The sequence below is a fragment of the Corylus avellana genome, chromosome ca4 (genome assembly GCF_901000735.1).
Source record: "Corylus avellana chromosome ca4, CavTom2PMs-1.0".
Lineage (NCBI taxonomy): Eukaryota > Viridiplantae > Streptophyta > Magnoliopsida > Fagales > Betulaceae > Corylus > Corylus avellana.
Genome location: NC_081544.1, coordinates 33,186,731 through 33,212,076, shown reverse-complemented (window position 1 = coordinate 33,212,076; position 25,346 = coordinate 33,186,731). Strand labels below are relative to the sequence as shown.

At 38.3% G+C, this 25,346-nt stretch overlaps 6 protein-coding genes across 13 annotated transcripts; 3 read left to right on the top strand and 3 right to left on the bottom strand.

Moving 5' to 3' along the window:
- Positions 1-536: 536 nt before the first annotated feature.
- LOC132178602 (two-component response regulator ARR5) lies at positions 537-1,928 on the top strand. The gene is made up of 5 exons (XM_059591060.1): positions 537-841; positions 930-1,009; positions 1,130-1,207; positions 1,293-1,363; positions 1,478-1,928. Exons 1-5 carry the CDS (start codon positions 691-693, stop codon positions 1,791-1,793), a joined length of 696 nt encoding a protein of 231 aa, XP_059447043.1. The 5' UTR covers positions 537-690; the 3' UTR covers positions 1,794-1,928.
- Positions 1,929-3,849: 1,921 nt separating this feature from the next.
- Positions 3,850-5,973, bottom strand: LOC132178670 (large ribosomal subunit protein uL2m). 3 transcript variants are annotated; one of them, XM_059591158.1, is made up of 3 exons: positions 5,843-5,973; positions 5,510-5,693; positions 3,850-4,587 (listed from the first exon to the last, which is right to left on the bottom strand). In XM_059591158.1, exons 2-3 carry the CDS (start codon positions 5,604-5,606, stop codon positions 4,076-4,078), a joined length of 609 nt encoding a protein of 202 aa, XP_059447141.1. In that variant the 5' UTR covers positions 5,607-5,693; positions 5,843-5,973; the 3' UTR covers positions 3,850-4,075. The 3 variants fall into 3 exon arrangements, with proteins under 3 accessions (XP_059447141.1, XP_059447140.1, XP_059447142.1); XM_059591157.1 differs by having other exon boundaries at positions 5,510-5,610; XM_059591159.1 differs by having other exon boundaries at positions 3,850-4,581; positions 5,510-5,610.
- Positions 5,974-8,948: 2,975 nt separating this feature from the next.
- LOC132179814 (formin-like protein 4) lies at positions 8,949-11,377 on the top strand. The gene is made up of 2 exons (XM_059592596.1): positions 8,949-9,971; positions 10,060-11,377. The coding sequence occupies exons 1-2, from the start codon at positions 8,983-8,985 to the stop codon at positions 11,375-11,377; spliced, it is 2,307 nt and encodes a 768-aa protein (XP_059448579.1). The 5' UTR covers positions 8,949-8,982.
- A 531-nt stretch (positions 11,378-11,908) lies between these two features.
- LOC132178963 (protein WVD2-like 7) lies at positions 11,909-17,245 on the bottom strand. Of its 6 annotated transcripts, none has more exons than XM_059591552.1 (10): positions 17,196-17,245; positions 16,852-16,910; positions 16,515-16,670; positions 15,670-16,344; positions 15,144-15,554; positions 14,908-14,972; positions 14,081-14,177; positions 13,875-13,946; positions 13,539-13,649; positions 11,909-12,431 (listed from the first exon to the last, which is right to left on the bottom strand). In XM_059591552.1, the coding sequence occupies exons 3-10, from the start codon at positions 16,563-16,565 to the stop codon at positions 12,402-12,404; spliced, it is 1,512 nt and encodes a 503-aa protein (XP_059447535.1). In that variant the 5' UTR covers positions 16,566-16,670; positions 16,852-16,910; positions 17,196-17,245; the 3' UTR covers positions 11,909-12,401. The 6 variants fall into 6 exon arrangements, with proteins under 6 accessions (XP_059447535.1, XP_059447538.1, XP_059447536.1 ...); XM_059591555.1 differs by having other exon boundaries at positions 16,515-16,639; XM_059591553.1 differs by lacking the exon at positions 17,196-17,245 and adding an exon at positions 17,089-17,170 and having other exon boundaries at positions 16,515-16,639; positions 16,801-16,910.
- Positions 17,246-19,671: 2,426 nt separating this feature from the next.
- LOC132179704 (germin-like protein subfamily 1 member 1) lies at positions 19,672-21,136 on the top strand. The gene is made up of 2 exons (XM_059592464.1): positions 19,672-20,571; positions 21,062-21,136. The coding sequence occupies exon 1, from the start codon at positions 19,798-19,800 to the stop codon at positions 20,470-20,472; it is 675 nt and encodes a 224-aa protein (XP_059448447.1). The 5' UTR covers positions 19,672-19,797; the 3' UTR covers positions 20,473-20,571; positions 21,062-21,136.
- Positions 21,137-21,578: 442 nt separating this feature from the next.
- LOC132179389 (probable galacturonosyltransferase-like 9) lies at positions 21,579-23,407 on the bottom strand. The gene has a single exon (XM_059592113.1). The coding sequence runs from the start codon at positions 23,097-23,099 to the stop codon at positions 21,945-21,947; it is 1,155 nt and encodes a 384-aa protein (XP_059448096.1). The 5' UTR covers positions 23,100-23,407; the 3' UTR covers positions 21,579-21,944.
- Between the last annotated feature and the right edge of the window lie 1,939 nt (positions 23,408-25,346).

The following is a 25,346-nucleotide window of genomic DNA, read 5'->3' as shown; positions in this document are numbered from 1 at the left end:
AAGCGAGGCTCACAAGATTGGCAAAGATACTTGCCTATCGTATCTTTATTGCGAGGAAATGTAAAAGAAAGACTTGGGAAGATGGGAACTCATCTGTCAGACTGTACGAACCGCATAGTAAATGTCCACCGGCAAAAGGCGGTAAAAATCTTCCCTCTTTTTCATGCCGCCGGTTCCCGAGCCCTTCTTGTCGCTCTGTCTGATTTTTTTTTTTTTTTTCCCACCTACGGATTTGACGGCGCGGTCCTCTGTTGACTTGCGGTCAACTTCCACACCCAACCAATCACTGTGGCACACGTTCCTAAGATTGACCAACATATCGCGTAAAATATCGGTCAGGGTCTGCTCGCGATACGATCAGGACACTCGCGCGAGATATGAGTGCCGTGATTTGGAGATCGCACCAAAGTGGATATCGAATCTCAGCGTTATGGCTTGTATTAAAAAAAGCAGATTTTGAGATTTCTTAGAGAGAGAAAGATCGGATTTGAGAAAGGGACTAATACAAAGAGAGAGAGAGAGAGAGACCGAGACAGGTAGACCATTTACATTGCAGCGTATAAGAGAAGATTAGCCAAAGAGGCAGAGGGGGAACCTTTGTTTTGTTTCTTTTGCCTCTTCTTCAAGAAAATCAAAAATTTAGAAAGAAAAAAAAGAGTCTACGTTCGGTAAATATTTACTAACTCGGATATGGAGGGTAACTTTGTCGTTTCACGGCGGATGATTGACGCTTTTGATGTTTCGCCGTCTGATTCCGAAGAAGCTCACGTTCTGGCCGTTGACGACAGCCTCGTTGATCGGAAGGTCATTGAGCGATTGCTTAAAATTTCTTCTTTCAAAGGTTTGCCAGTTGATCAGAATTTTCACTTTTCTTATAGGTTATGTTTGTTTCATGGAATTTTGAATGGAAAAACGGTCCGAATGTGCAGTGACGGCCGTGGATAGTGGAAGGAGAGCCCTGCAATTCCTGGGGCTGGACGAGGAGAAGAGCGCCTCCGTTGGTTTTGATGTGAGTTTGAGCAGAATGAGATTAATTCAAACAAACTAGATTGCTTCATCTTCATTTCCAGTATAGGATTTTGTTTCTTTGTATTTCAGGTTCTGATTCTTAGCTCTGTGTCACCTTTAGGGCTTGAAGGTGGATCTGATCATCACAGACTACTGTATGCCTGGAATGACTGGATACGAGTTGCTCAAGAAAATCAAGGTTAGAAAATTTTCACATAATTCACTTTCTACGCAGAAATTTAACCAATTCTTGTAAATGTAATTCGATCCTGTTGTTGGAACAGGAATCCTCTACATTCAGAGAGATTCCGGTGGTGATTATGTCGTCTGAGAACGTCTTAGCGCGTATTGACAGGTATTTAAAATTAATTGCAAAAAAAATTAAGTGAAGCATACTTACTCGTTACTCGTTAGAGAATTATATTTGATTTGATTTGATTTTTTAATTTAAAATAATTGTATGATATAGATGTTTGGAGGAAGGGGCAGAGGATTTCATAGTGAAGCCGGTGAAGTTATCGGACGTGAAGCGGTTGAAGGATTACATGATGAGAGAGGACGGAGTTGGAAGTGAGAGTAGTAGAGGAGGGATCAACAAGAGAAAGCTACAAGATTGTTGCGATCTGAGTTCATCAGAACCGTCCATTTCATCATCACCGTCATCTTCTTCATCAGAATCGCCATCACGGTCGCCTACATCGTCGTCATCAGCACCGTCTATTCCCACACCTTTAGATTCTCCAATCAGACGGCTTAAAATGACCACCACCGATTTGATTGATTAAGATCGTGCACACCTCTCACAATCTACAGTTGGAAATCCTGCAATCTCTGCAATTACTTTTTTTTGTTTTGTTTTTTTTTTACTTATTTTGGTAAAAACTGCAATTATCCGTTACGTGTAACGGTTTTTTGTTGCATTTGTTTTTCCCGTTATTTGTTTTGTTTGTTCGCGTGAGTGGGTGAGTTGGAGTTACTATACTGATTTCGTTACTATACTAAGATGAATCTCGGCGCTTTGAGTTAAATTTGGTAGCCAGCTGATTTATCTTGGAGGAAATGTGAAATGGTGTGAAGAAGATTTATCCTGAAGCCAATTTTTAGAATGGCTTGAGAGTTGCCACGCGTTTGAATTGTGCATAGAAAGAAAAAATAGTGCAAAATGGGCTGGAATTAGGCTTGTGCGCGCAGAATGTTATATTGTGATTGAATTGATTTGTCAGGGATTGGGTAATGGATTTGCAAGATCTTGTCTGATAGAAAGAATATTGGAATGGGATGTGAAATGAAGGTTGTTTGAAATGTTCCCTTTCGCATGGACTGGAAGGAGTGGGGCTGAGATGTACTGTAGGGTTTGTCTAGTTGTCTCTTTGGGAGTGGCATGCTTGCATATGCCCTGCTGGCTAAAGGGCGAAAACCAATCACAACCTACAGCCTGGGGGCTTAGCTGCCTTTTCCAGATAAATCATTCCAATCCACGGAGATGGAGGCACCTCTTTTGATGCTAATAGGGTTGTAATTCGCCACAAAAACAATAATTCAATATATATATAGGAAGAAATTTGCCTTTTATCTTCTAAAGTTCTTAAGATCTCTCATTATAAAATAAAAATAGTTATATAAATTAAGCCAAGTTTATAAGAGTATGATTAGTTTTATTATAAAACCTAGTTTGGGTTCACAATCGACTACCAAGACCTAGCCGAGTTCAAGACTGTTAGTGAGTGACTATATTCATTTACAACCCTACTTAGAAGTATTTTTCTCGTTTTGTTAGTTAAGTTATAATTGTTCTAACTTACTTAAACTTGGGTAAGGAACAATTCAAATGTTCAGGGTTTATGTGGGGGATAATATAATTTAATCTTTTGAATAATTATGCTTACAAAGTTTTTTTTTTTTTTGACATTCTTACAAAGTTTCTTATTGTTATTAAAAAAACAAAAATTGTTTGGTTTCGTCGGTACACAACTTGTGACCAAAAGTGCCTCTTTACGAAAAAGATTCTAGAATCTAGGCTGCAGATGGCAAACAATATATAATTGATCCGATTCTGATATAAACTCAATTTGAAATAAAACCAGTTAAAAAAATATAAAATAAAATAAAAAAGATAGTGAGAGAGAGAGAGAGAGAGAGGTTGGCTTCGTGGGATGTGAAAAGACACCTATGACCCAAAATGGAGTGCTTGATGTGAAAAGACAGGTGGGCTTTCTGGTGGCTATCTTTGGGCTGCCTTTGCTGTGGCCTTGTTTCAATTAACTAATATCCGGTGCTTTGTTTTGTTTCTCCCACCATGCATGAGGTATTTGGGCCTTAAGATCTAGTAGATGTAGGTTTTATTCATTTTATTTTTTTATTTTTTGAAGAAGGTTTTATTCATTTTAGAATTGGAATTGAAATATTTTTGTTATTTTTGTTCTCTCTTTTTCAAATATTTACCCATGATTTTAAATGCATTGACAGAATCACAACAATCCACGTTATATTTGTGTGGTATTTTGTACATTTAAAAAATGAAAAAGACAAAAATGCCATTTCAATCAAACCAAAGTTACCAAAAACATGTTTTCTTCTCCTTTATTTTCTTTTAAGTCACATAACCAAACAAGAGAAAATGATAAAATTTATTTTTTTTTTCCTTCTTTTTCTTTTTTATGCCTTGTTTCGAGCACAAACAGACAAGCCATAAACCCTACTCGGGCACAAACCGGCAGGGACCAAAGACCTCGTTCAAACATCATGATTTAGTACTATGCACAACTAAACATCAAGTTTTGAATGATTTAGTAGACCGGCTTACCCAATAAAAGCAAATCAAGCAACTATTTACACCTGGTCTATGATCAGCCTAACACAAATTATCAAAGATTCCTTCAATTGTTGAAAAATACAGATGTGTTTATGGGATGGCAATAGCATTCAGCTAGAGGAACTCAATCCACAATAAAACTTCTTCACTTCAAGTGAAATTTAAGCATTTCCAAAGACAAACTCTCCAATGGGTCTGACAGTGTGCATAAATGGATTTGAGAGTATAGTACCAAAACAAAGAAAATGATTGACACTACTTTCTGCGCTTAAGGGGTCCAGTTTTGTAACCAGACTTACAAGGCTTGCCCCAAGGAGTGCGAGAACACTTTCCATGACTCCCACTACTCTTGCTCTTACCCTCGCCTCCACCATGTGGATGATCTACTGGATTCATAGCCACTCCTCGAACTTTTGGTCTTATACCCAACCAACGGCTCTGCCCAGCTTTCCTGAGCTTCCGAGCTGCATGGCCTGGGTTTGAATTCATACCAATTGTGGCCCGGCACCGAGTGCTAATCAACTTCTCAGCACCTGAAGGCAATCTCACTAAACAATATTTAGACGATGGCTCTTTCAAGATCTTTGCACAAGTCCCTGGAGCTCGAACAAGCTTGCCACCTTGACCCGGGTTCATCTCAATGTTGTGGATCATTGTTCCGATACGCATAGCAGCAAGTGGCATACAACTCCCAATTTGTGAATTTATGTCAAGATGAAAGATCTGATTCATCATGCTATCATGCAAAGGACGAGTGCCCCCTGCATCTATGAAAAGTGAAATAAACATAAGAAAAAAAAATTGTACAAAATTTTCTAGTTCTAATAGTTTCTGATCTCATAATAAAGCAACAGACTCAAATAAAATTAAGCTTAATACAACTGTTGCCATGATTGGGGTTGAATTATTATTATTTTTCTCTTGAAAATGTCCAAAGAAGAAGTATATAGTCACATGGAGCCAAAATGGCTTTTCACACCTAACTAAACTTAGACAACAATATGGCTTGCTTAAGTAGAACTTATTTCTAAGTAACCAAAACAACAATAATAATGAAATTTCAATTTTCTTCACCCTTTTCTCAGAAATCAAGCAGCAACTTGGATTTATAAAATGAGATTAATATAGCAATTTGGCTTAGTAAACTAGAGTTTCTCTCACTAATAATCAAACTTTATGCTCTTTAATTTCTTTACTTCATTTTCTGGTAAACCAAACAGTAAATTAGACCTCAAAACCTCCTCTTCACTGAGCAATATTCAAAAATCTGCCTCAAGCAAAAGTCTTTTTTTTTTTTTTTTTTTTAAATAATAATTTAAAATTTTCAGTTTCTACTCTTCCGATCCCCTCCGTTTCCTCAGAAATGAAACACCAACTACGCTTAAAAAATAATCTTAAAGGGAATTATATCCCTCACACTCAAAATTTCACTCTAATTTCAATACCAAAAAAAAAAATCAGTCTAATTTCTTCGCAAACATAAGAGTAATTTCGTTCAACACCCCCTTTTCACTGAGCTAGATACTGAAAGCTGCCTAAGGCAAAAATTTCTTCATTTATTGCAAAAGATATCAAAATTTACAGTTTTTATTCTTTCCCAGAGTTTCTCAGCAACCAAACACCAAATACGCTATAAAAAAAATTCGAAAAAAAAAATAATAATAAGAAAGGTGTGAACAAGAAAAGTACCCGCTGAAAGATTGCGATGAGCAACGTTGTTGAGATTGGGATTGACATTGAGCTTGAGCTTGTTGAAGAAGCACGATGAAGCTCGCCGAAGAGCCATTGGCCTTCCAAACGCTCGCAAGAAATGTCAAAATTTTCAGTTTCTATTCTTTCCCAGAGTTTTCTCAGCAACCAAAAACAAAATACGCTTTAAAAAAAAAAAACACCAAAATAAGAAAACCGTAGGTTAGGATTTCTCTTCCTGCAGCGATTAGGGTTAGTTATCAGTCCTAAGTCCATCATTTTTAGAATTATGTGAGAGAGACGAAAAAGAAAGAGACAGAGAGAGGAGCTTACCTTGAGCACGACGGAGGCAAGAGGCTGCCGAGACTCGATCTGGGTTTTGATCTGAAGAGAAAGAGATAGAGATAGAGAGAGTTGAAGCGGCTGCCGAGAACACGAGAGAGTGAGAGATGGAGAGAGCCAGAGAGACTTTGGACATTAAACTTGAAACTTATAGCATAGTCCATATAAATATAATGCTTTTTATTTTTTATTTTTTGAGGGAATACATATAATGCTAATTCACCTTAATTAGTTAATTGTATATAGTATACACATTAAATATATGATTATTATTGATTAATAAAATAATCTATAAACATAGTTATATTCTTGTGTGGTTGGGTCGGGTCAAGCTCGCGAGCCCTAAACGAGCCGGGCGAGCCTTGAACGAGTTTGACTTAACCGAGTCAAATTCACAAGCTCTTGTTGAGCTTAATCGAGGGTATGTGTCACTAGCTAATCGAGCGAGTTTCAACAGTAACAAATGAGCTTGTACAGTAACAAGCTCGGTAGGAATCGAATGAGCTATGGTGTATGTCGGCTCATTTACAGCCCTATTCTAGGCTGTAGATGGCAAACAATATATAATTGATCCGATACTGATATAAACTAAATTTGAAATAAAACCAGTTAAAAAATATAAAATAAAATAAAAAAGATAATGAGCGAGAGAGAGAGGGGTTGGCTTCGTGGGTATGGGCTGGACCTATATTTAGATGTACTGTTATAAGGCACCTATGACCCAAAGTGGAGTGCTTGATGTGAAAAGACAGGTGGGCTTTCTAGTGGGGCTATCTTTGGGCTGCCTTTGCTGAAACTAATATCCGGTGCTTTGTTTTGTTTCTCCCACCATGCACGACGTATTTGGCCCTTAAGATCTAGTAGATGTAGGTTTTATTCATTTTAGAATTGGAATTGAAATATTTTTATTATTTTTGTTCTCTATTTCAAATATTTACCCATGATTTTAAATGCATTAACACAGAATCACAACAATCCACGATGGATACTCTCCCGTTCATTTGATCTGGAGAAGATCTAGTTCCCATCTTGAAGAGCTATCTTAATTAAAAATAATAACTAAGATTTATGTTGATATTTTGACCAAAAGGCCATCTATGGCCTTAACTTAAGCGGGCCCCGTAAGCATGGTTCTTCTGGTTAAGCTCAGCTCTTTGTGTGCGTGGTTTTGTTGGTAGCCGTGCTGACTCATCTCTGTTTATTCACAGTAGTGCAGGTAAAAGTTTTGAAATTAGAGACGTGCAATAAAGGTAAAGGTCAGAGTAACATGTCGGTAATGATGGTATTCACCTCTGATACTACTTAAGTTAGTGATAATAAAAGGTGATTTTGAGAAGTATAAATGGATATGGGAGATTTGGCTTAGGTGTAAAAAAAAAAAAAAAAAAAACAAGATCTCTTGTAATTTTTTTAACAATCTAAATTTAGTTTAACTCTCTCTCTTTTTTCCCTTCTCATAGAAAACTTGAAATCAAATATCAACAGTTCAAAAAACTATAAGATATGAGATATCTTATAGTATTTATTTTATTTAAATTTTATAGCACCTAAACCGAATCCAAAGACAGAATGTAAACATAAGCAAAATGTAAGTAAGAGAATGAGTGGGATCAATGTACTTGTGCAACAATTTTTCTCTCCTTTTGTAGAGATTGCTTGCTGGTTCATGGAGGGAGGGTAGCTGCGGTAGCCAACGTCTACTTTTGGGACAGATTCTTGGATCATGATTCCTTATTACATAATTCATTTAATGAGCTCGGGTCTTGAATTAGGGCCTATGGGCCTTTGGTTGAGCCAACTAATCCTTGGTGTATTCTACGTACTCCAATTTCAAAAAAGTATACCCTCATCCTCATATGACGCACAAGGAGTAATTACAACCATCAACGAGAAGCGGCAAATTTAGACCGATACTTTCTTCCTCTCTCGCTCTTCCATCAATTGCATTTAATCTATCACTCTTTAACATTTTCTCTCCTTTCACCATTCTTCTTACAATAATAATAATAATAATAATAATAATAATCCGTTTTAGTTTGAATAATACTATTTTTCTTAAGATTTCTTCCTGATATTTAAAATGGTAGATGTGAAAGAAACCTTATGAATAGATTTCACTGAAATATAATTATTTTACCAAGTCCGGCGCATTCCGTTTTGACGGAGTTATGTAAGCTGCTAAGCTGCAAAGACACACCACCATGACCGGATCCATGTAAAGCCTTTTCTCAACCACTACATAGAAAAAGCCTTAACTTCTCCAGAAACAATTTGGTGAGCAACTAACTATTCTTGAGCCCAGAAGAGGTCCACTATACAGTTCCCATAAGAAAATCATGAATATTTCATGGATTATTATTATTATTATTATTATTATTTTCTGCATTATCTCTCTCGAGTTTTTTAATAGCCGGCCGGATTACACCAAGAAACTTTCAACTACAATCATTACGTAGGAAAACAAAACAAAACATAATGGAGGAAGTCGTCCTTCTGACTTTTGCTTTTAGTTTGACTATGTCACTTAGTGCATTCCATTTCCATTTGTTTGTGATTGGCCACTTCAACTCTTCTGCACCCATTGATTTATGGTTTGACAGAGTCAACCACTCCTTCCACCGCCAACCTGCAATTAGATTTTATTTTATTATATTTAGCCGCGTCACGTTTTATATATTAATTAGATTGTAAAATATAATTTAAAATAAAGAGAATGCATTTTACAGTTGAAAATTTGTTTGCATACAAATAATAATATACTAAATTGGTAAAAATTAATGTAGACCATAGAAATTATGAGAGAATGATTCTATTCCTGAGCTGCAAGCTAATAGCCAATAGGCGAGACAAATTTATTTATTTATTAATGAAGCCCCCCTCCAGGTTTAAGATTGTAAAATCTAGATATTAGCAGAATCATAACAGAAGGGTATTTTGGTTATTGCATATACAAAACCCCGGGGAAGAATATATGGTATGGGATCGCAACAAACCACCCTTTCTCGGAAATTGTCAGCAACCAAATCCCAAATGCGTACGACAACGGGTATAATAAACCTTGGGTGCATAAAATACAGAAAAATAGAACGAATTCAGTTTCATGAATATTTTGCAAAACGTTCAGAAACAACATGGCTGTGATGTTTCAGCCATGGCTCCCTCTGTACCTATTCCTCCTCGCGTTCATCATTTCTGCGCTTCCTTTCTCTCATTGTCAATTCGGTTCTCCCCAGAACATCGAGACTTTCTACCCATTTGATCAAGCTCCGTCGCCGAATTCTGTCCCGCAACCTCCAATAGTTCGTCCATTTCCTCCAGCGACGCCACCGCAACCGGCGCCAACGAAGTCTTCGACGACCGGGAAGATTGTGAAGGCAGTGGCTGCCACGGCAGCCGGCACTCTGGTTGTTTCCGCGTTGCTCTTCTTTTTGGTCCATAGGGGTTTTGCTGCAAGACGCAGAGGAACGCAAGGCAGTAGTCGTTCTAGTGATGAAGGTCCGCCTGCAGCGCCACGCAATGAGTTTTCACGGGTTGACGGAGATCTCAAGGGGTTCATTGTTGATGAAGATGGTTTGGATGTGCTTTATTGGAGGAAACTTGAAGGGAGAAACTCCAAGAAGTGTACTTTCCGTAAAGAGGTATTAAAAAAAGAAGAGCAAGAACAAGAAGATCGGCGGAGGAAGTCTGAGCGACAAGAAGTTCCTCTGCTCCGAGGGAAGTCTTCAGCTTCCCATGTTAAAGTTGTGCCAGAAGTGGATGATCCCAATGGAATTAGTCCATCAACTCCTCCCCCTCCTTCTTCCCCACCACCAACACCAACACCAACACCAACACCATCACCTGCCACCCCCACCCCCCCCCCACCCCACCTCACTGCCATTCTGCAGTTTCAAGTCACTGTCACACCGCCACCTCTGCCGCCTAGGACAGGTGGTTCGAACACATCATTAAAGCCGCCCCCGGCGCGGCCAAAAGGCGTGGTAGGGAACAACCAGCCGGGAGAGTCTTCATCTGGAACCGAAAATGGTCATGTAAAAATGAAGCCATTGCATTGGGACAAGGTGAACACTAACACAGATCATTCCATGGTGTGGGACAAAATTGATGCCGGCTCTTTCAGGTAACAATATATATATATATACATAATCGTAATGACCTCTGGTTGGTTGTTCTTGCTGATTCTCAAAAATTTCAATTTGATACTTCAGGTTTGATGGAGATCTTATGGAACACCTCTTTGGCTATGTTGCCACCAACAACAAATCACCTGAAAGAAACAGTAACTCGGTGGGTCGAAGCAGTCACAACTCTTATCCGCCAGCACAAATATTTATCCTCGATCCTCGAAGGTCTCAGAACATTGCAATTGTTCTGAAATCTCTGGCCATATCTCGCAAAGGAATCGTTGCGGCGCTCATTGACGGCCACGGCCTTGACACTGATACTCTTGAAAAGCTGGTCAGAATTGCTCCATCCAATGAAGAACATGCCCAAATCCTAGAATACGAGGGAGATCTCACACGACTAGCTGATGCTGAATCCTTCCTCTACCACCTCCTGAAAGCTGTTCCTTCAGCTTTTACTCGTCTTAATGCCATGCTTTTCAGAACCAATTACGATTTGGAGATTCTATTCCTTAAGCAATCAATACAAACACTTGAATTGGGTTGCAAGGAGCTTAAAATACGAGGGCTCTTTATGAAGCTTTTAGAAGCAACCCTCAAGGCTGGCAATCGCATGAATGCAGGAACAGCGCGAGGGAATGCCCAAGCCTTCGACCTTAATGCTCTTCGAAAGCTCTCTGATGTTAAAAGCTCAGATGGAAGGACTACTTTACTCCATTTTGTCGTGGAAGAAGTAGTCCGGTCAGAGGGAAAACGGTGTGTTTTGAGCAGAAATCGTAGCATGAGCCGTAGCATGAGCCGCGGCGGCAGTACTTATAATCCTGAGAGTTTAACAACAAACGAGGAAAGAGACAAGGAATATAAATTGCTAGGATTGCCAATGGTGGGAGGCCTCAGTGCTGAGTTCTCTAATGTAAAGAAAGCAGCCACAATAGATTATGACACCTTTGCTAGCACGAGCGCAGCTCTCACAGCCCATGCAGCAGAAATTCGAGCACTTAATTCCCAATGTGCCAATGATAGAGGAGGAGGGTTTGTGAGAGAGATGGAAGGGTTTCTTGAAGCAGCTGAAGAAGAGCTAAAGGTATTGAGAGAAGAAGAGACAAGGGTAATGGATCTTGTAAAGAAAACAACAGAATATTATCAAGCAGGAGCTTCAAAGGACAAAGCAGCACCCCCACTTCAACTATTCGTTATAGTTAAAGATTTTCTTAGTATGGTTGATCAGGTCTGCGTTGAGATTGTGCGAAGCCTGCAGAAGAGGAGGACAGTGATGACAACTTTGGGATCATCATCGCCAAATTCACCACCGCCAAGGGGCCCCGTCAGATTCCCAAACTTGCCGGAAAACTTCATGTCAGATAAGTCAATGAGTAGTTCTAGTGAATCAGATGATTTTTGAATTAGGCTTTTTATCACAACAGGATTTTTTTTGTATAGGAATAGAAGAAGGATTTTGTTCACTGTATATATTAAATGCAAAAAAAAAAACACATGAATTGTTAATTGAATAGCCTGAGTATTTTTTAATGTAGCTAGTTCTTGTCTAAATCCTTTAGTCATTGTGGAAGGCCAGAGGTTTATTGAACTAAAAACATTAAGAAAATGTGATCAGATCAGTGAAACAGTGAATCTAAGGCTACTAAACGTAGAAAACAAGTACAGTCCATTGATATTGCCATATGGTCCATCTTGAGCCTGGATAATCTGAAGGCCTTTTACCAACCCACCATCTTTCTGAGTTGATTCTTTATATTCCTACTTTATGATTCCCGGCTAATTGCCAAAAACATGTAAAACCCTGTTCTTTGCAGAGATTTCTGGGTCTATGGGTATTAGAATAAATTGAGTATGCCTCTGAGCAATTCCGACAGAAAGTTCGGGCATGGAATGAGCAATATATAATCTAAATTAAACTTCAGTTGTTCACGTATTCCATATAATAAGGATCAAATATCATATACTTTCAACAAAATAACTGACTAGAGAGTACCAGAACAATAGAATGGCAACCAACTACAAGAATTAATGCATTTCTAACAGTTTGACACTTTATACACAGCATTTCATCTTTTCTTTATCCTATATATGTTTGGTTTGCGAGAGCAAGTGCAAGAGGGGTAAGTAATAAGTTGTCAATGGAAGATAGCAGCTGCCCCAACCTCTTCTTTATCTCCTGCACATTATAAATATGCATGCCCTACCTAGACAACAAGATTGATGAGGTAAAATGTCTCTTCTAGCCATTCATATGCAGTCTGCAGCTCATTGGTGACAAATTGCTTGTTGGCTAAGTAATATATTATGGCACGAGTCCACTCTAAGCAATTCCTTCAAATATATCTTCTGTCTTCACCCAAGTATTTAGCTTTTGAAGCAGATATATTTCTTAGAACATGTATGAGTCCCAAACCCAAGAACATTGCTCACCGATGAACCTCATTTTTGGAAACATCCTGCATAATTTGACAAAGTAACATGATTCATGGGAGAAAAGATTAAGAACAATAATAACTTTACATATGCAGCCATAACTTATTAAACAGAGACGTTTTCATGAGAATAATATTTCAACATATTCAGAGTAATTCTCTGTTTCTTTGGGATGGCTAGGGCTTTTCGTTGTTTTTTCTCTCTTCCTAAGTTCCCTTAAAACTTCAATCCACAGTTTTAAATTGCTAACCTACGCTGTCATCTAGTTTTGTCCGGCATCAACATGCCTTTAAAATCAATCCAAATTCACAAAATCAGGGTACTACAGCTTCAGGCTAATAAAATATTTCTTCTAGTTTCTAAAATACTCATTTTGGCTTCTCACAGAAGGGGGACAATAAACCAAGGGGCATTTTCTTGTATCACATATCACTAAATAAATTATCTGTTCAGCAGACGAAAAAAAATGGAACTTATCTCGAATATTAAACGTATAGCTAAAACAACAGTTTGAATTGAAGCCATTCTTCTATGGTTCTACGAAATCGCTGCTGTTCAGAATCAAGGAACACTTCTACTAACAAGGCCTGATGGATGATGTTTCCAAAGGATCGAAAATATTATGAACTCGTATAACTCCCATGCCTACGATTCTAGAACTGTTGATACCAAATGCATCTTACTTATGGAGGAAATAAGTCAAATAACACAAAATTTGTACCAAATCGTCAACAGTGAGAAACCATCATGGTTTTTTTTCTTTTTTTTTTGATAAGTAAGAACCATCATGGTTTTTTTTTTTTTTTTGATACGTAAGAAATCATCATGGTTATTGTGGCCCACTTTATGTGGAGCCAACTTGACACAATACTTTAAACTGCAAAGCAAGACAGCCATAGCCCTCGACACTTCATCTACCACCACTGGCAGTAACTTGTGGAACACTAGTGCTACTTGACTTAAATTAAATACTTGAGTTCTTCAATTAAATCACCCAAAAAAAATCAAGTAAAAACAATAAAGCTAAAATATGTAGAGCACAAAAAAAAAAAGGAAAACTAGCAAAAGAAAAGGAAAAAAGGAAAGACAGATCAAATTTAAGTAAAGAAAGACAGACAGATGTGATATACCTTATCTGAAGTGCTTTTTGACATTTTTACTCCCCGATAAAAGCTTGGCACGGGTGTGGCTTTGAAATTAAGGCTCTGTCTTAACTTTCTGATGTCTGTCTCTTTTTGTTCCTGTGTCAATCATAGGATGTTGAAACATGCAATTTATATAGACTGAATAAAGTTATTTTTCTGATTAATGTATGATGGTAACAGTTGCTCACAGAAAGTGAATGTTTGAGGACATTTTTGAAATTATATTATTCATTAGGAAACTGTGCAGCCATACAACAGAGATGATGGCATAAAGGGAATGATGATATGCCTTTTCTAAAGAGAACTCATTGTAAAGTGTACCTTTGATTTTGATTGAAGACCTGTCCTCACTGCCTCTTTAGCGTTTGATTTTTCCTCCAATTTCTTTGAAAACTAAAATCAAATGGGTAAATAGAGATGACCAGATATGAGATCAGTAGAAGACAACATTGTATCTTTAAGATATCAAAAGAAATTGTGTGTGAGCGTAATGGAGATTTTTATTTGGGGCGGTTCAATGGGGGTACCTTGTTTGTTTTCTTTGCCCTTTCATCGCTTTTCAAGCCATAAGAAGAAGGGGCCGCCTTAGCAATTCTTTTATCCACACAACCTGGTTTTAGTGACCTATTCCAGGATAACAATTAAAAAGGAATATATTGAACTTTCCATAAAAGAAAAATCAAAGATTTCAAAAATGAACCCATCCCTAGTAATTTCATTAATGCAAAACATAAGAGGACGATCTTTGGGTGATTTGCATAGCAGAAGGTTAGAGGCATTCAAAAGCATTCTTTCAGAATCTTTTCTTCATTGAATTGGAACGGATATCAAAAACTGATGAATTATTATCCAGATTATGCTTAGTTCATTTAGGCCCAACAATTTAAAGGAAACTTATCTGCATTGATATGAAGATGTAGATGCATGTTGGACTTGAAGAAACATAACTCCATATAATAGGCATAATTTTAATTAGGGCATTGAGATGATTGATAGAAACAAAATCGATAGAATTAAATCTCCTTGCATTCGTGAGGTAGTGGTGGCGCATACAGCTAAGATTGGATAACCAACATGATTGGACATTAATCATTACATTACATGTAAAATATGAGAAACTCTTCAGATTTCACCTTTTCCACTTGCACTACCCTCCTTGTTCTGATTTGTTTAGATTCGATAAAGAACAAAGTTCAAAGCAAACGCAGCGGTGGTGAACATATAGAACCAAATAGTGTTAAAATGCTAGTATCACAAACATTTAAGCAGAAAACTACAACACATAAATACACACACAGCAGTATACAATGGTAAATACATTCATCATAGGAAAAGTGTGAAGCCAAAACATTACCCTCCATTCTCTTTTCGTGAAGTCGTAGAAGTGGAAACCCTTGGTCCTGTCCCCTTTGCAGGCACCTAGTCCAAAAATTTGGAAAACAAAATGTTCCACAAAATGAAAATCGATGTCAGATAAGCCAATCATTACTTTATTCCCAGAGACAAAAGTAGTTGTTCAAAGGGTCATTCTTTTTTTTTTCACGGTAAGTAAAAAGGTCTCTTCTTCTAGGCAAAGATAGCATGATAAACCTGTTTTGGTACTGAAGATCTCTCTTCAGCAGAAGATTTCAGCTGGTTGAAACTTTTTTCAAATGTCTTAAATGCTCGTTTGACAATGTCCTTGTCCCCCATTTTCTCCATAATGAAGGATTTTCGAGTGGTGGGAAGCGAAGTTGGATCAGAATTTGTAGGATCCATGCTAAGGGACATGTATAGAGACTTGGGAGCAACTTTCTTAATTTCAACAGTTGAAGAATTTTTGCTCCTTGGTAAGGACCAATCATTTCCCTTCTTTGTTGAAGATCGCGTTGCAGATATTGCAGTGGAAGCTGGTGTAGGCTTTGACACTTTAGGGGTGGAAAGATGTGATGCTTTAGTTACAGGTGGTGATGCTTTCTTCTTTACCCTTGTCACATTTCTGTCCCTATTCACTGGAGGAACCTGTACAAGCAAAACTAAGAAAAATATGAGCCGCCAGATTCAACCAAACAAAGTTTCTGCATAAATTTAATTTTGACAATAAAGATCGATCAGTTAAAGAAATTAATCACTTGACCTTCTTAGATTCCTTTGGATGTTCCAACTGGGCTTTTTCCTCTTTAACTTTTGGAGCATTTCCTATGGCATTGTCCTTATGAGAAATTTCCTTCGTGTCTTGAGATTCAACCAAAGTACTTTCTTCTGCTTCTTCTTCTTCTTCTTTTACCAAAACCGCCTCTTCTGGTTTGCTTGACTTAGGGCTATCTATTCTGCTACCCATTTCTTCTTCTACTCCCTCAGATAATGTCCTTTGACTTTCTGTACTGATTGCAGCATCCTCCTTCAGATCAGCCACGTGGGTGCTAATCACCTCACTGACCAAGTTGGTTTCTTGCTTCACAACTTCTTCTGTGGGACTGTGGCTATTACAGATATCAAATTCAAAGCCGGCACTACTAACATTACTGGTCAGATCTCCACCATTTTGATTCTCTGGCCTCAACGGATCATTTTCCATTTGATTTGCTTGATCCATTAGCTCAGCTCTGCGAGCAGCAATCTTCTTGTAATGAGCTTCGAAGTAGGCCTTCTTCTCGGCTACTGATCCGGGTGTTGCAAACTTCTCGACTTCTTCCAAGTACTTATTGGGCGAGAAAGCTGACCATTTCTCCCAGGACAGTGAATCATTCTCAAACCTCCCGAATGAAACCGACACTTCCAAGTCAGGTTTTGAGGCAGCTCTCTCTCCCATCTGTTCATATATTAACAGAAAAACCAAAACCCAATCAAATCTTCAAGCAAGAAACAGAACGGCAGCTCGCAATTACACAAACAGTAAAGAAATTTGGGAATTTGTAGATGGCAATCAATCAGTAAACAAATGGGTCACTTTTAAAGAACTAGAGGACAATTTAGGTGTACCTTATGGTCCTTATCTTCACCTCTGTAAACATCTACTACTGGTTCACCCATCTGAGCGTCAAAAAACTCCGGTTTGAATTACCAAAGAGCTACCTCACAAAGACACGAACTGTGTATACCGTGGCCTGTAACGAGCATGGACATACCATCAATGCGCTGGATCTCAAAAAAAGACCAAGAATAAGCTCATTCAATATGGAGACAAAAGAAAACACTAAAAAAATGTAAGCAGTGTAGTAGAAAGGAAAAGCTTAGGAAAATATGTAGCAAGGAAAGGATCACATGCCCATGTGTTGGATTCTACTCTTTTTTCTTTATCCCCCTATAATTCAATTACCGCTTTCAGCTTTGTCCGGTAATGACAAATTTGTCTGTCCCTCGTACTTCTGGAAGGTCCTAAATGGTAAATCCAATCAACAAGAAGAAAACAATTACATGAAAAGAGAGAGAGACAACCCATATCATGTTTCCAAAGATGATTAACTGTACTATTTCCAGTTCGATATAAAAAGTTTAAACTTTTTGAGAAAGAATGTATGATTGGTTAAAAGAGAAAAGATGGGGTAGTGTTTACCAAATCTTCAATGAGGAATTAAGATTGGTTGGCAGAGTTATGGAGGTTCAACAAAACAAAGTGGGCACATTGAATAACCAATGTGCTACAATTTTCTCTGAAAATACCTTCAGATTATCGTACTCCGGGCTTCAGAGAGAACCATGATAACCCCAAAAGCAAAGGCATTGATCAGATCAGCCATGGAAAGTAGATGGTAAGGAAGGCCCACTTCAAAAAGCTGTGTACGTAGTAGAGAGAGTGACTGACAGGTGTCCCTTAATTGAATTATCACAGACTACTCAGGCCATGTCTGGACCCTACGATGGAATTAGTTGAACAAAACGACATTGAAACTTTATCGTCAAAGAAATATCATAACGGGGAAGAAACGACATCGTATGATTTGTAACTTCTTGAGTTCATACGGCGTTCCCTTAATAAAGGATGCCCAAAACAAAACATAAATGCATGCTACCCAAGTGGTTGGAACATTAAAATTCGAAATAATCTTTTAATGAGGTTCTATATAACATCATGTAATGTAAGGCACTATTTTAATTCAAAAGTTTAAGCTTACGCCCATAATTCATAATTCCTAAAGTTCAAAATTTGGCTCTAATACTAATTATTGGTTAGATAGACAATGGGGGAAGTTTTCAATATAAATCCCGATTTGGAACATTAAAAGTCATATTGGGTAGCAATTGAACCATTTTTATTTTATTTTCTTAAGATAATGTCTCAAAAATGTTATATCAATATCTCACTTAGACGCGAACGAAATCAGGGAGATTACGGAGATTAAGGGTCCGTTTGGTTTGCGGAATAGACCCCTAAAATTGAATGACTATTCTATTCCTATGGAATATGAATTCTCTTATTTGGTAGGAGTTTATTTGTAGGAATAGTTATTCTCATGGAAATGACTAATTTCATACACATGAGAATATGTATTTCTTATGGAATTTAATAGATTTTCCAAAACACCCTTTATTATTTTTATTTTATTTTAACCCCAACTTTAAAAAAATAAAAAATAAAAAATAAAAAACCTAAAAATTTATTCGTCATCTTTCATATGTTTTCCCGCATTTTCTCACCCTCCAAACAATGCCTATCTTCCTGGATCTCCAAAACCCTAACCCTGTTTTTATTCTCTCACTCTCTCACAATAGGATCGTCCTTCTCAGGCGACACGTTAGCAAAGATCTTCGTCGCCAGCCATCGGGGCTTGGTCGGCTCAGCCATCGTGCGAAAGCTTCGCCACCTGTGCTTCACCAACCCCATCTTGCGCACCCATGCCGAGCTCGACCTGACCCTCCATAGCGACATGGATGCCTTCTTCGTCCCCAAGAAGCCCCGGTTCGTGATCCTCACCGCGACCATGATCAGTGGCATCCACGCTAATAGCACCTACTCGATAGACTTCATCGACCAAGGCCACCCCAAATCGACCACCCAGGGGCACCTCGGAGGTCCACCCCCAAGGTGCTCCGGGGGTGTTGCGACTACCACCAAGTCATGCAGGGGATGGCTGGCCACCCAATGCTGTAATTATAGGTTTTTTATTTTTTATTTTTAAAGGGTGGAATTTTTGGTAATTTTGGTTTAATTCCCCTTATAATACATATGTTGTTATCAAACTAAGAAATATGAATAACTATTATATTCTGCCTCCCTCTATTCCTATTAGTAGCTATATATTTTTCTAACGGAATACTCAATCTGCAAACTAAACAAGCCCTAAGAGGCTCCGATTTTGAAAATTCCTTTATATTATACATATAGAGAGAGAAATTTTCATTTATCCTGTTTGAACTATTATATATTTTACAATATCGCCCTCAAATTATCAAAAGTTATAATATGGGTATTCGATGTTTCAGTCCATTTGAGTCCCTCCCACGGTTAAGATTTTTCTAACTAATATGTGAAATGTCTCTTATATCTTTATAAAAATACAAATTTACAAATTATTAAAAAGATTAAAAAACAGAAAATAAATAAAAATAAAACAATAGAAGAGAAAGAAAAAACTAAAAACAAGGGGCGGCAAGTCGTGGGTCACCAAGGCCCACAACTAATTGTGGCATGTGGGTGTTTTTTTTTTCTTCTTTTATATATATATATATATATAAAAGAAGAATGTTAGGCTTACAAATAAATTTTACAAAAAAAACATTTACAAACTGATGTGGTACAATATGATTAGACATAAGATACGTTTAAATTTTGAAAAACCTAATCATGTTGTGTTACATCAGTTTGTAAAAATTTTTCTGTAAAATTTGTTTGTAAGTCTAGCACTCCTCATATATAAATGGGATATTTTAGTCATTTTCATTCCATTATGAGTTAGTGAAAATTTATAATGAAATGAAATGTGGGATTAAAAGGGACTAAAACATCGGACATTGCAAAACTCATGATAGTCAATTAGACAAGAAAGGAAAAGTGGGAGTATAAAAGCTACATTTCCTTAAATAATCGTAACCAAACAATCGTGACCCATCCTCAACTTGTGCTGGATTCAGCCCAGACAACATTCCCTCTAACTTGCCTTGCATTTTTCCTCTCTAATGCTCTTAAGCTACTCAATCACCTTCCCCACATAATTTCATGCTCACTAAACATCACTCTCCAACATTCCGTATATATATAACTCAATAGTCTTTTGCTGTTTAACAAATCGTACCTCAAACCCCAAAACCTTCTTGTTTTCTTGCAATGAAAACCAATTGTTGTTCCCAATTGCTCCAATTACTCTTCGGGTTGGCTCTTCTATTGGGCCTAGCGAAACCCGACCCGGATCCGCTTCAAGATTATTGCGTTGCGGATAACAGCAGCCCACAATCTCTGTTCCTCAATGGCGCACCCCCTTGCATTGACCCAAATCGAGCAACCCCTTCCGACTTTGCCACGTCCGCTCTATCCAAGCCCGGCGATACGCGCGCCAACTTTGCCGGGTCCAATGTCACACTAACCAACACCGTCAATTTGCCTGGGCTGAACACTATGGGCCTGACCCTGGCCCGAATCGACATAGAGGCCAATGGGTTCGTGCCACCGCACTCACACCCGCGGGCCTCGGAAGTAACCATTTGCCTCAAGGGCGAGCTGGTTGTGGGCTTCGTGGACACCTCTAACCGCTTCTATACACAGAAACTGCTGCCCGGTGACTCATTTGTTTTCCCCAAGGGTTTGATCCATTTTCTCTCCAACGCCGACGAAACGCTCCCGGCGCTAGCCGTGTCGGGGCTCAATAGCCAAAATCCTGGCGCCCAGCTCGCATTGTTAGCCTCATTCCCAACAAAGCCTGGGATTCCTGACGAGCTATTGAAGAAGGCGTATCAAATGAACGGCCTAGATGTGGCCAGGATTCGGAGGAACCTTGGAGGGTGATGTTTATACTTTCTGGAATACTAAGGTGACAACTCGTGCTATCAGAACATTTATGTTTGCTTGTGCTGTTGGCCATGGGGAAGCCCATCTTCTTTCCAGGTAAAAAGGACTAGGCCAGCTATCACGTTGTGATTCTATTGTTTTTTAATTTAACTATTTCTATCAAATAGTATGAGATTGCTTGAGTAATATCAAACAATAAATGCAGGCAAAATGGATTGATTGCTTTGCATCATTTAAGCAAAAATCAGGGGTATGATATGATTGAAATCAAATTCCACCGAAAGAATTATGGTAACATTAATTAAGGTAAATCTAATCAAGGATTTAGACTAAGTGTTTTTAACAAATTATTTTGGGAAAATGAAATGATCCCATTAACCCTCACAAAGCTTCAATAATGTTGCACAATAGCTCCATGATAATGACATTTGGAATTTGGATATTGAATTCAACTCCTGCTGTGCTATTGGAACGGAACAAAAAGAAAATGAAATGTGAATGCTCCAATTCTTTAGTTCAATAAGTGTGGAACCTCCTGGCGTGAGAGGAATATTTCTTTTCTGTTAATTTTTCATTTTCTTGGTAGGTGAGAGGGATTTTTCGCATATCTCATTAGCTTCTATAATCTTCCCAACCTTATGTCATGACACGTCGTCTTGAAGAAATTTGGCTGTCAACATCAACAGGAACATGAAAGGAAGAGGCATGAAACTTCGTAGCAAATTGAATGAGAAAAGAGACATAGGTTGTTGACTTGGTTCCTGCATCGCACATTAATATTATCCACACGTATATAATATAATAACACAAAATATTAAGGCGATGGGTATCCGAAGCCGAAGGGATTGAAAATGCTTATCAATGGCAGAACAAATATCGTATACATTATTATTGTTTCTTGTTTCTACTCTTCAGCCCATCATATGAGCTTCGACGAGGTCCACTGTGAATCTGTGATCAATTCAATCATCACGGGATAAAGTGATTGTCCACCTTTTCCAATTTATTTTATTTTATTTTACTTTTAAAGTAAAGAAAGTAAAGTAAACGACAAAAACGGACCTGTCACCACTTGATGAGCCAAAACAAAGAATTATGTAAAAACAAAATGGAAACTTGAAGCGAAGAACGAAGAACAGCTGTGTATTTTGTGAATATGTAAAACCAATTATTCTTTCTTCTGAGTTCTGCCCCAAAGTATCATTCCAAAGACCCATTACATTTTACATGCGGAGAAATCAGCCCACCAAAATTGTTCCAAAGAAATGGAACTACAAGAAAGGAATCGAAATCTCAGATGTAAGAACAAGAAGTACAAAAGATGGAAACAAGAAACCAAAAAGAATGTAGAAAAAATTGGAAAAACCAACGGAAACCCATCAATCCCCTTCCCCAAAGGATTGCCCCTCTAAACCAATCTGTACACGGCTAACAAAGAATTCTCTGAACAATGTACCAAAGAATCAGAACTAGTAACCCGAATACCCAACCAATGCCGGAGGCGACGTCAAGGAGGAGGAGAATCCAGAAGACTGATCCTTTGCCCTGTAAAGATCGTACGGCTTCCAAACAATGTCGAGGGGGCAGGATTTATTGGCATCTAGGCGAACCCAGGGCTTGCCCTTCCCACTCCAGTGAAGCAAGCTGACGGGGCCAGGGTGTAAAGACCTACAGCTACCCTTGACATTATCGCCGCCGAGACCGTGCTGGTTCCACCGGTGATCAATGGGCTCCACGTTCCCGCCGAACACTAGCAAGAACGGTGGGAGCGAACCCAGATCGTAGATCCTTCTTTTCCTTTGCAACTCCATCCAATTCTCGATCCTCCTCCTAAAGTTCCCTTCTCTCCACCTCACCAGGTCCATCACCATCACGCCGGTGTTGAAATAGCACGGGTTTCGGGAGGCGAAGACCCGGGAGAGCAACGGGTCGGACCAGAACGAGTCCGTGAAGTACTTGGTGAAGTTTGCGTGGCAGTACTCCGGCGCTCCGATGACCCGGGAGCCGGTGAGCTTAGAGCTCCAGAGCCTGTGAATGTCGTCGACGACGATGACGTCCGAGTCCAGGTAGATGACGCGGTCCACGCACTGATCCAGAATGTCACCCAAGTAATTCCTCGCGTAGTTCAACGGATTCTCGAGGGCTAACCGGATCGACGAGGAGATGAGGTTGATCACCGTGTCCTCGCGGAAGATATAGACCTTGAAGTTGAGCGAAGGGAAAGTGGATCGGACGAGTTGGGTCAATTGCCGTGGGCTCGCCGGGTCGAATTCCGCCGAGATGAAGTGGAAGAACACGTGCTCTGGGCACGAGGCGTGTCGCAGAACCGAGTGAACAGCTGCCATGGAGCCACGTAAATACTCCGAGTCCAAAGTCATCGCGATATGTACCAACGACGCGTCACACGACGACACATAATCCCTGTTGCTCGACACGGGGCACTCCGCTCCGTTACGGTAGTCCGGCGCCTCATCGAACTGGTCGAACCCGTGGAGCCCCGACCCATATCTATCCCCACCGCCGCCGATTATAGCCGGAAACGACCGGATACCCAGACAAAACGGCGGTAACAGAAGCGAAACAAGAATTAATAAAACGGCTGCGCTTAATCGGAAGAGAACCATTTATGGCGTTCCCTTCCAAAAAGCCAAGAAAGAAATGAATGGGCTTTCTTTGTGATTTTCTTGAAAATGAAATACAGGGCGATAGTTAAAGGGTCATATTTCGCATTCAAAGTGAAAGAGAAATGGGAAGAGAAAGAAACGGTCAATGCGTAAATGAAACTGCTTGAAATGATAAAAATGGAGAAGAAGACGAAGGAAAAGACCCAACTTGGTTAATTTTTCTTCGTCTTCCCAGTGCGTTTCAATGGCTGCTGTGCCTTTTCTCTGATGGAGAGAAGGAAGGAGACTGCATATTGGGAAAGGAATTACCTACTTATATGGGATTTGATTACCGTCTCTCTGGTTTGTTTTATTATTATTATTATTATTATTATTATTATTTATTTTTTTTAAAGGAAGGGAATGGGAAAGGACCTGATTTTATTTTATGTACTAATAAGCGGGACCTTCGTTATTATAACGATGCAAGGAATAATTTTTTGTAAATATATTTAATTATTAATGTATTTGAATGGAGTTTACGTTAATACCAGGGGAATATATATTTGAAAGATTTTAGATTTATTATTATAACATATATATTTACGGTTTTAAATCGAAAAGAATGAAACTATTTAACAGTCGTTTTGCCCACGCACATTACAATGCGGCTCCTGTAGGTTGTACTCACTCCTTTTTTTTTTTTCTTTTTTTTTTTTTGTGTAGATGATTTTATTAATCAAGAAAAAAAACTTTCCTAAGAGATGCTAAATTTTTATATTGTATTATCATGTACAATAATTTTCAGAAGTGAAACTCGTTTTTATCTTTATTTTTTATTTTAAAAAATAAACAATATTATTACTAAGAACACATCCTTTTAATATAATTATTTTTTATATGCGATTTCCAGTATCGAATTTATTAGGATTGAGGACATCAATGCTTAGATTAGACAATAGGCATGGGTTGGCCTCTTTTGACAGTTGGATTCCCGCTTCATGAACGCAATAATGGGCACGGGAAGTTCTATGTACAGCTTTAAATATTTCCATCTTTTCCTCCGCTTTATAGCTCCACAATAACCCTAAATAAATAATAATAATAATAACAAAACAATCAAAACCAAATATTTTTAAAATATTTAAAATTATTTTTATCTTTATATTACATAAAAAAAAAATCTAAAAAGATTTATCAAACAAACCCAGAAGCTTTGAGCAGAGAAAAACAAAAAGAAGCATGGAAAATTGGTAAGCCTAAAAGGAATTAGCAATTTAAGCAATAAATCAAAGTGATTCATTGACCTAAACGCCCATTTTCATGATGAGATGTCCTTCTTGACTAAGAAAACACCTATTCTCTCATAAAATAGTGTCGATTATTTTAATAGTTTTTAAGGGGCTTGGGTCATTCTTGTTAAAACAAAAGGCTCTACGTGTACAAATTTGATTGTATTTAGTAAAGACATTCAAAGGAATTACTTAAAATATTTTAAAAGGATAAAGCTTTCTCTTAATTCTTAAATTAGGCTATACAAACTAAAAATGCATATAATTTCGTGTTTTAAGGGTAGATGTCAATTTAATAATCTAAATTTATAATTAAATTTTCACGTTAAATTTCCTAGTTATGCCCTGATTTTGTCCATTATTAAATTGGACCTTTTTTTTTTTTTTTTTTACCATATTTGTCTACGAATCTTTTCCTTTTTTAGTTGCTCTACATTGGATTCTCGAGGGATATTATCTCGATTATAGCTAGGAAAATACGGTTTAAAAAAAAAAAGAGGAAAAGTTCCCATGACAGGCAGTGATTCAGTGGAGGGTCACACAATGCAGCAAAAGAGAGAGGTGGACCAGCTCAGCGGTATGGTGAAGGCAATCACTTCCCCTTGTTTGGAAGAAAGTAATATTCTTTCCCTCCAGTAATGATAAGCCAGCTGTGTGCCCATAGAAACCAGCTGTGATTCTAATTGCGATTGATGTTGACGGCTGCGATCAGTGCTCTGACCCTCAACGGCTCCTCGTCCCATGTGATCACGTGCTCTCCCATCTTCGGCTTCGGCTTCGGCTTCGGCTCACTCGCTTCCTTCGCGTATTTGAATACGCTGTCTGTGCATGCACGTTATTTATAGCTGAACAGTCTCTTTCCCCCCTTCAAGCATGCACCCCAGCTAATTAAAAATAATTCGAAGCATATTTGATTGATATAGTTCAATAATTACAATATCTTATCTTATAATATGCCATTATTCAGGCAAATTAT

Excerpts from the sequence above, each read along its gene's own strand:
- LOC132179389 (XM_059592113.1), bottom strand. The coding sequence starts at position 23,099 with ATGGTTCTCTTCCGATTAAGCGCAGCCGTTTTATTAATTCTTGTTTCG.
- LOC132179704 (XM_059592464.1), top strand. The coding sequence starts at position 19,798 with ATGAAAACCAATTGTTGTTCCCAATTGCTCCAATTACTCTTCGGGTTG.
- LOC132178963 (XM_059591552.1), bottom strand. The coding sequence starts at position 16,565 with ATGGGTGAACCAGTAGTAGATGTTTACAGAGGTGAAGATAAGGACCAT. Across the intron at positions 16,345-16,514 it reads GTGAAGATAAGGACCATAAG|ATGGGAGAGAGAGCTGCCTC; the intron begins GTACACCTAAAT and ends ATATATGAACAG. Across the intron at positions 14,178-14,907 it reads TCACGAAAAGAGAATGGAGG|GTCACTAAAACCAGGTTGTG; the intron begins GTAATGTTTTGG and ends ATCCTGGAATAG.
- LOC132178670 (XM_059591158.1), bottom strand. The coding sequence starts at position 5,606 with ATGGCTCTTCGGCGAGCTTCATCGTGCTTCTTCAACAAGCTCAAGCTC. Across the intron at positions 4,588-5,509 it reads TCATCGCAATCTTTCAGCGG|ATGCAGGGGGCACTCGTCCT; the intron begins GTACTTTTCTTG and ends CACTTTTCATAG.
- LOC132178602 (XM_059591060.1), top strand. The coding sequence starts at position 691 with ATGGAGGGTAACTTTGTCGTTTCACGGCGGATGATTGACGCTTTTGAT. Across the intron at positions 1,010-1,129 it reads GCGCCTCCGTTGGTTTTGAT|GGCTTGAAGGTGGATCTGAT; the intron begins GTGAGTTTGAGC and ends TGTCACCTTTAG. Across the intron at positions 1,208-1,292 it reads AGTTGCTCAAGAAAATCAAG|GAATCCTCTACATTCAGAGA; the intron begins GTTAGAAAATTT and ends TTGTTGGAACAG.
- LOC132179814 (XM_059592596.1), top strand. The coding sequence starts at position 8,983 with ATGGCTGTGATGTTTCAGCCATGGCTCCCTCTGTACCTATTCCTCCTC. Across the intron at positions 9,972-10,059 it reads ATTGATGCCGGCTCTTTCAG|GTTTGATGGAGATCTTATGG; the intron begins GTAACAATATAT and ends TTGATACTTCAG.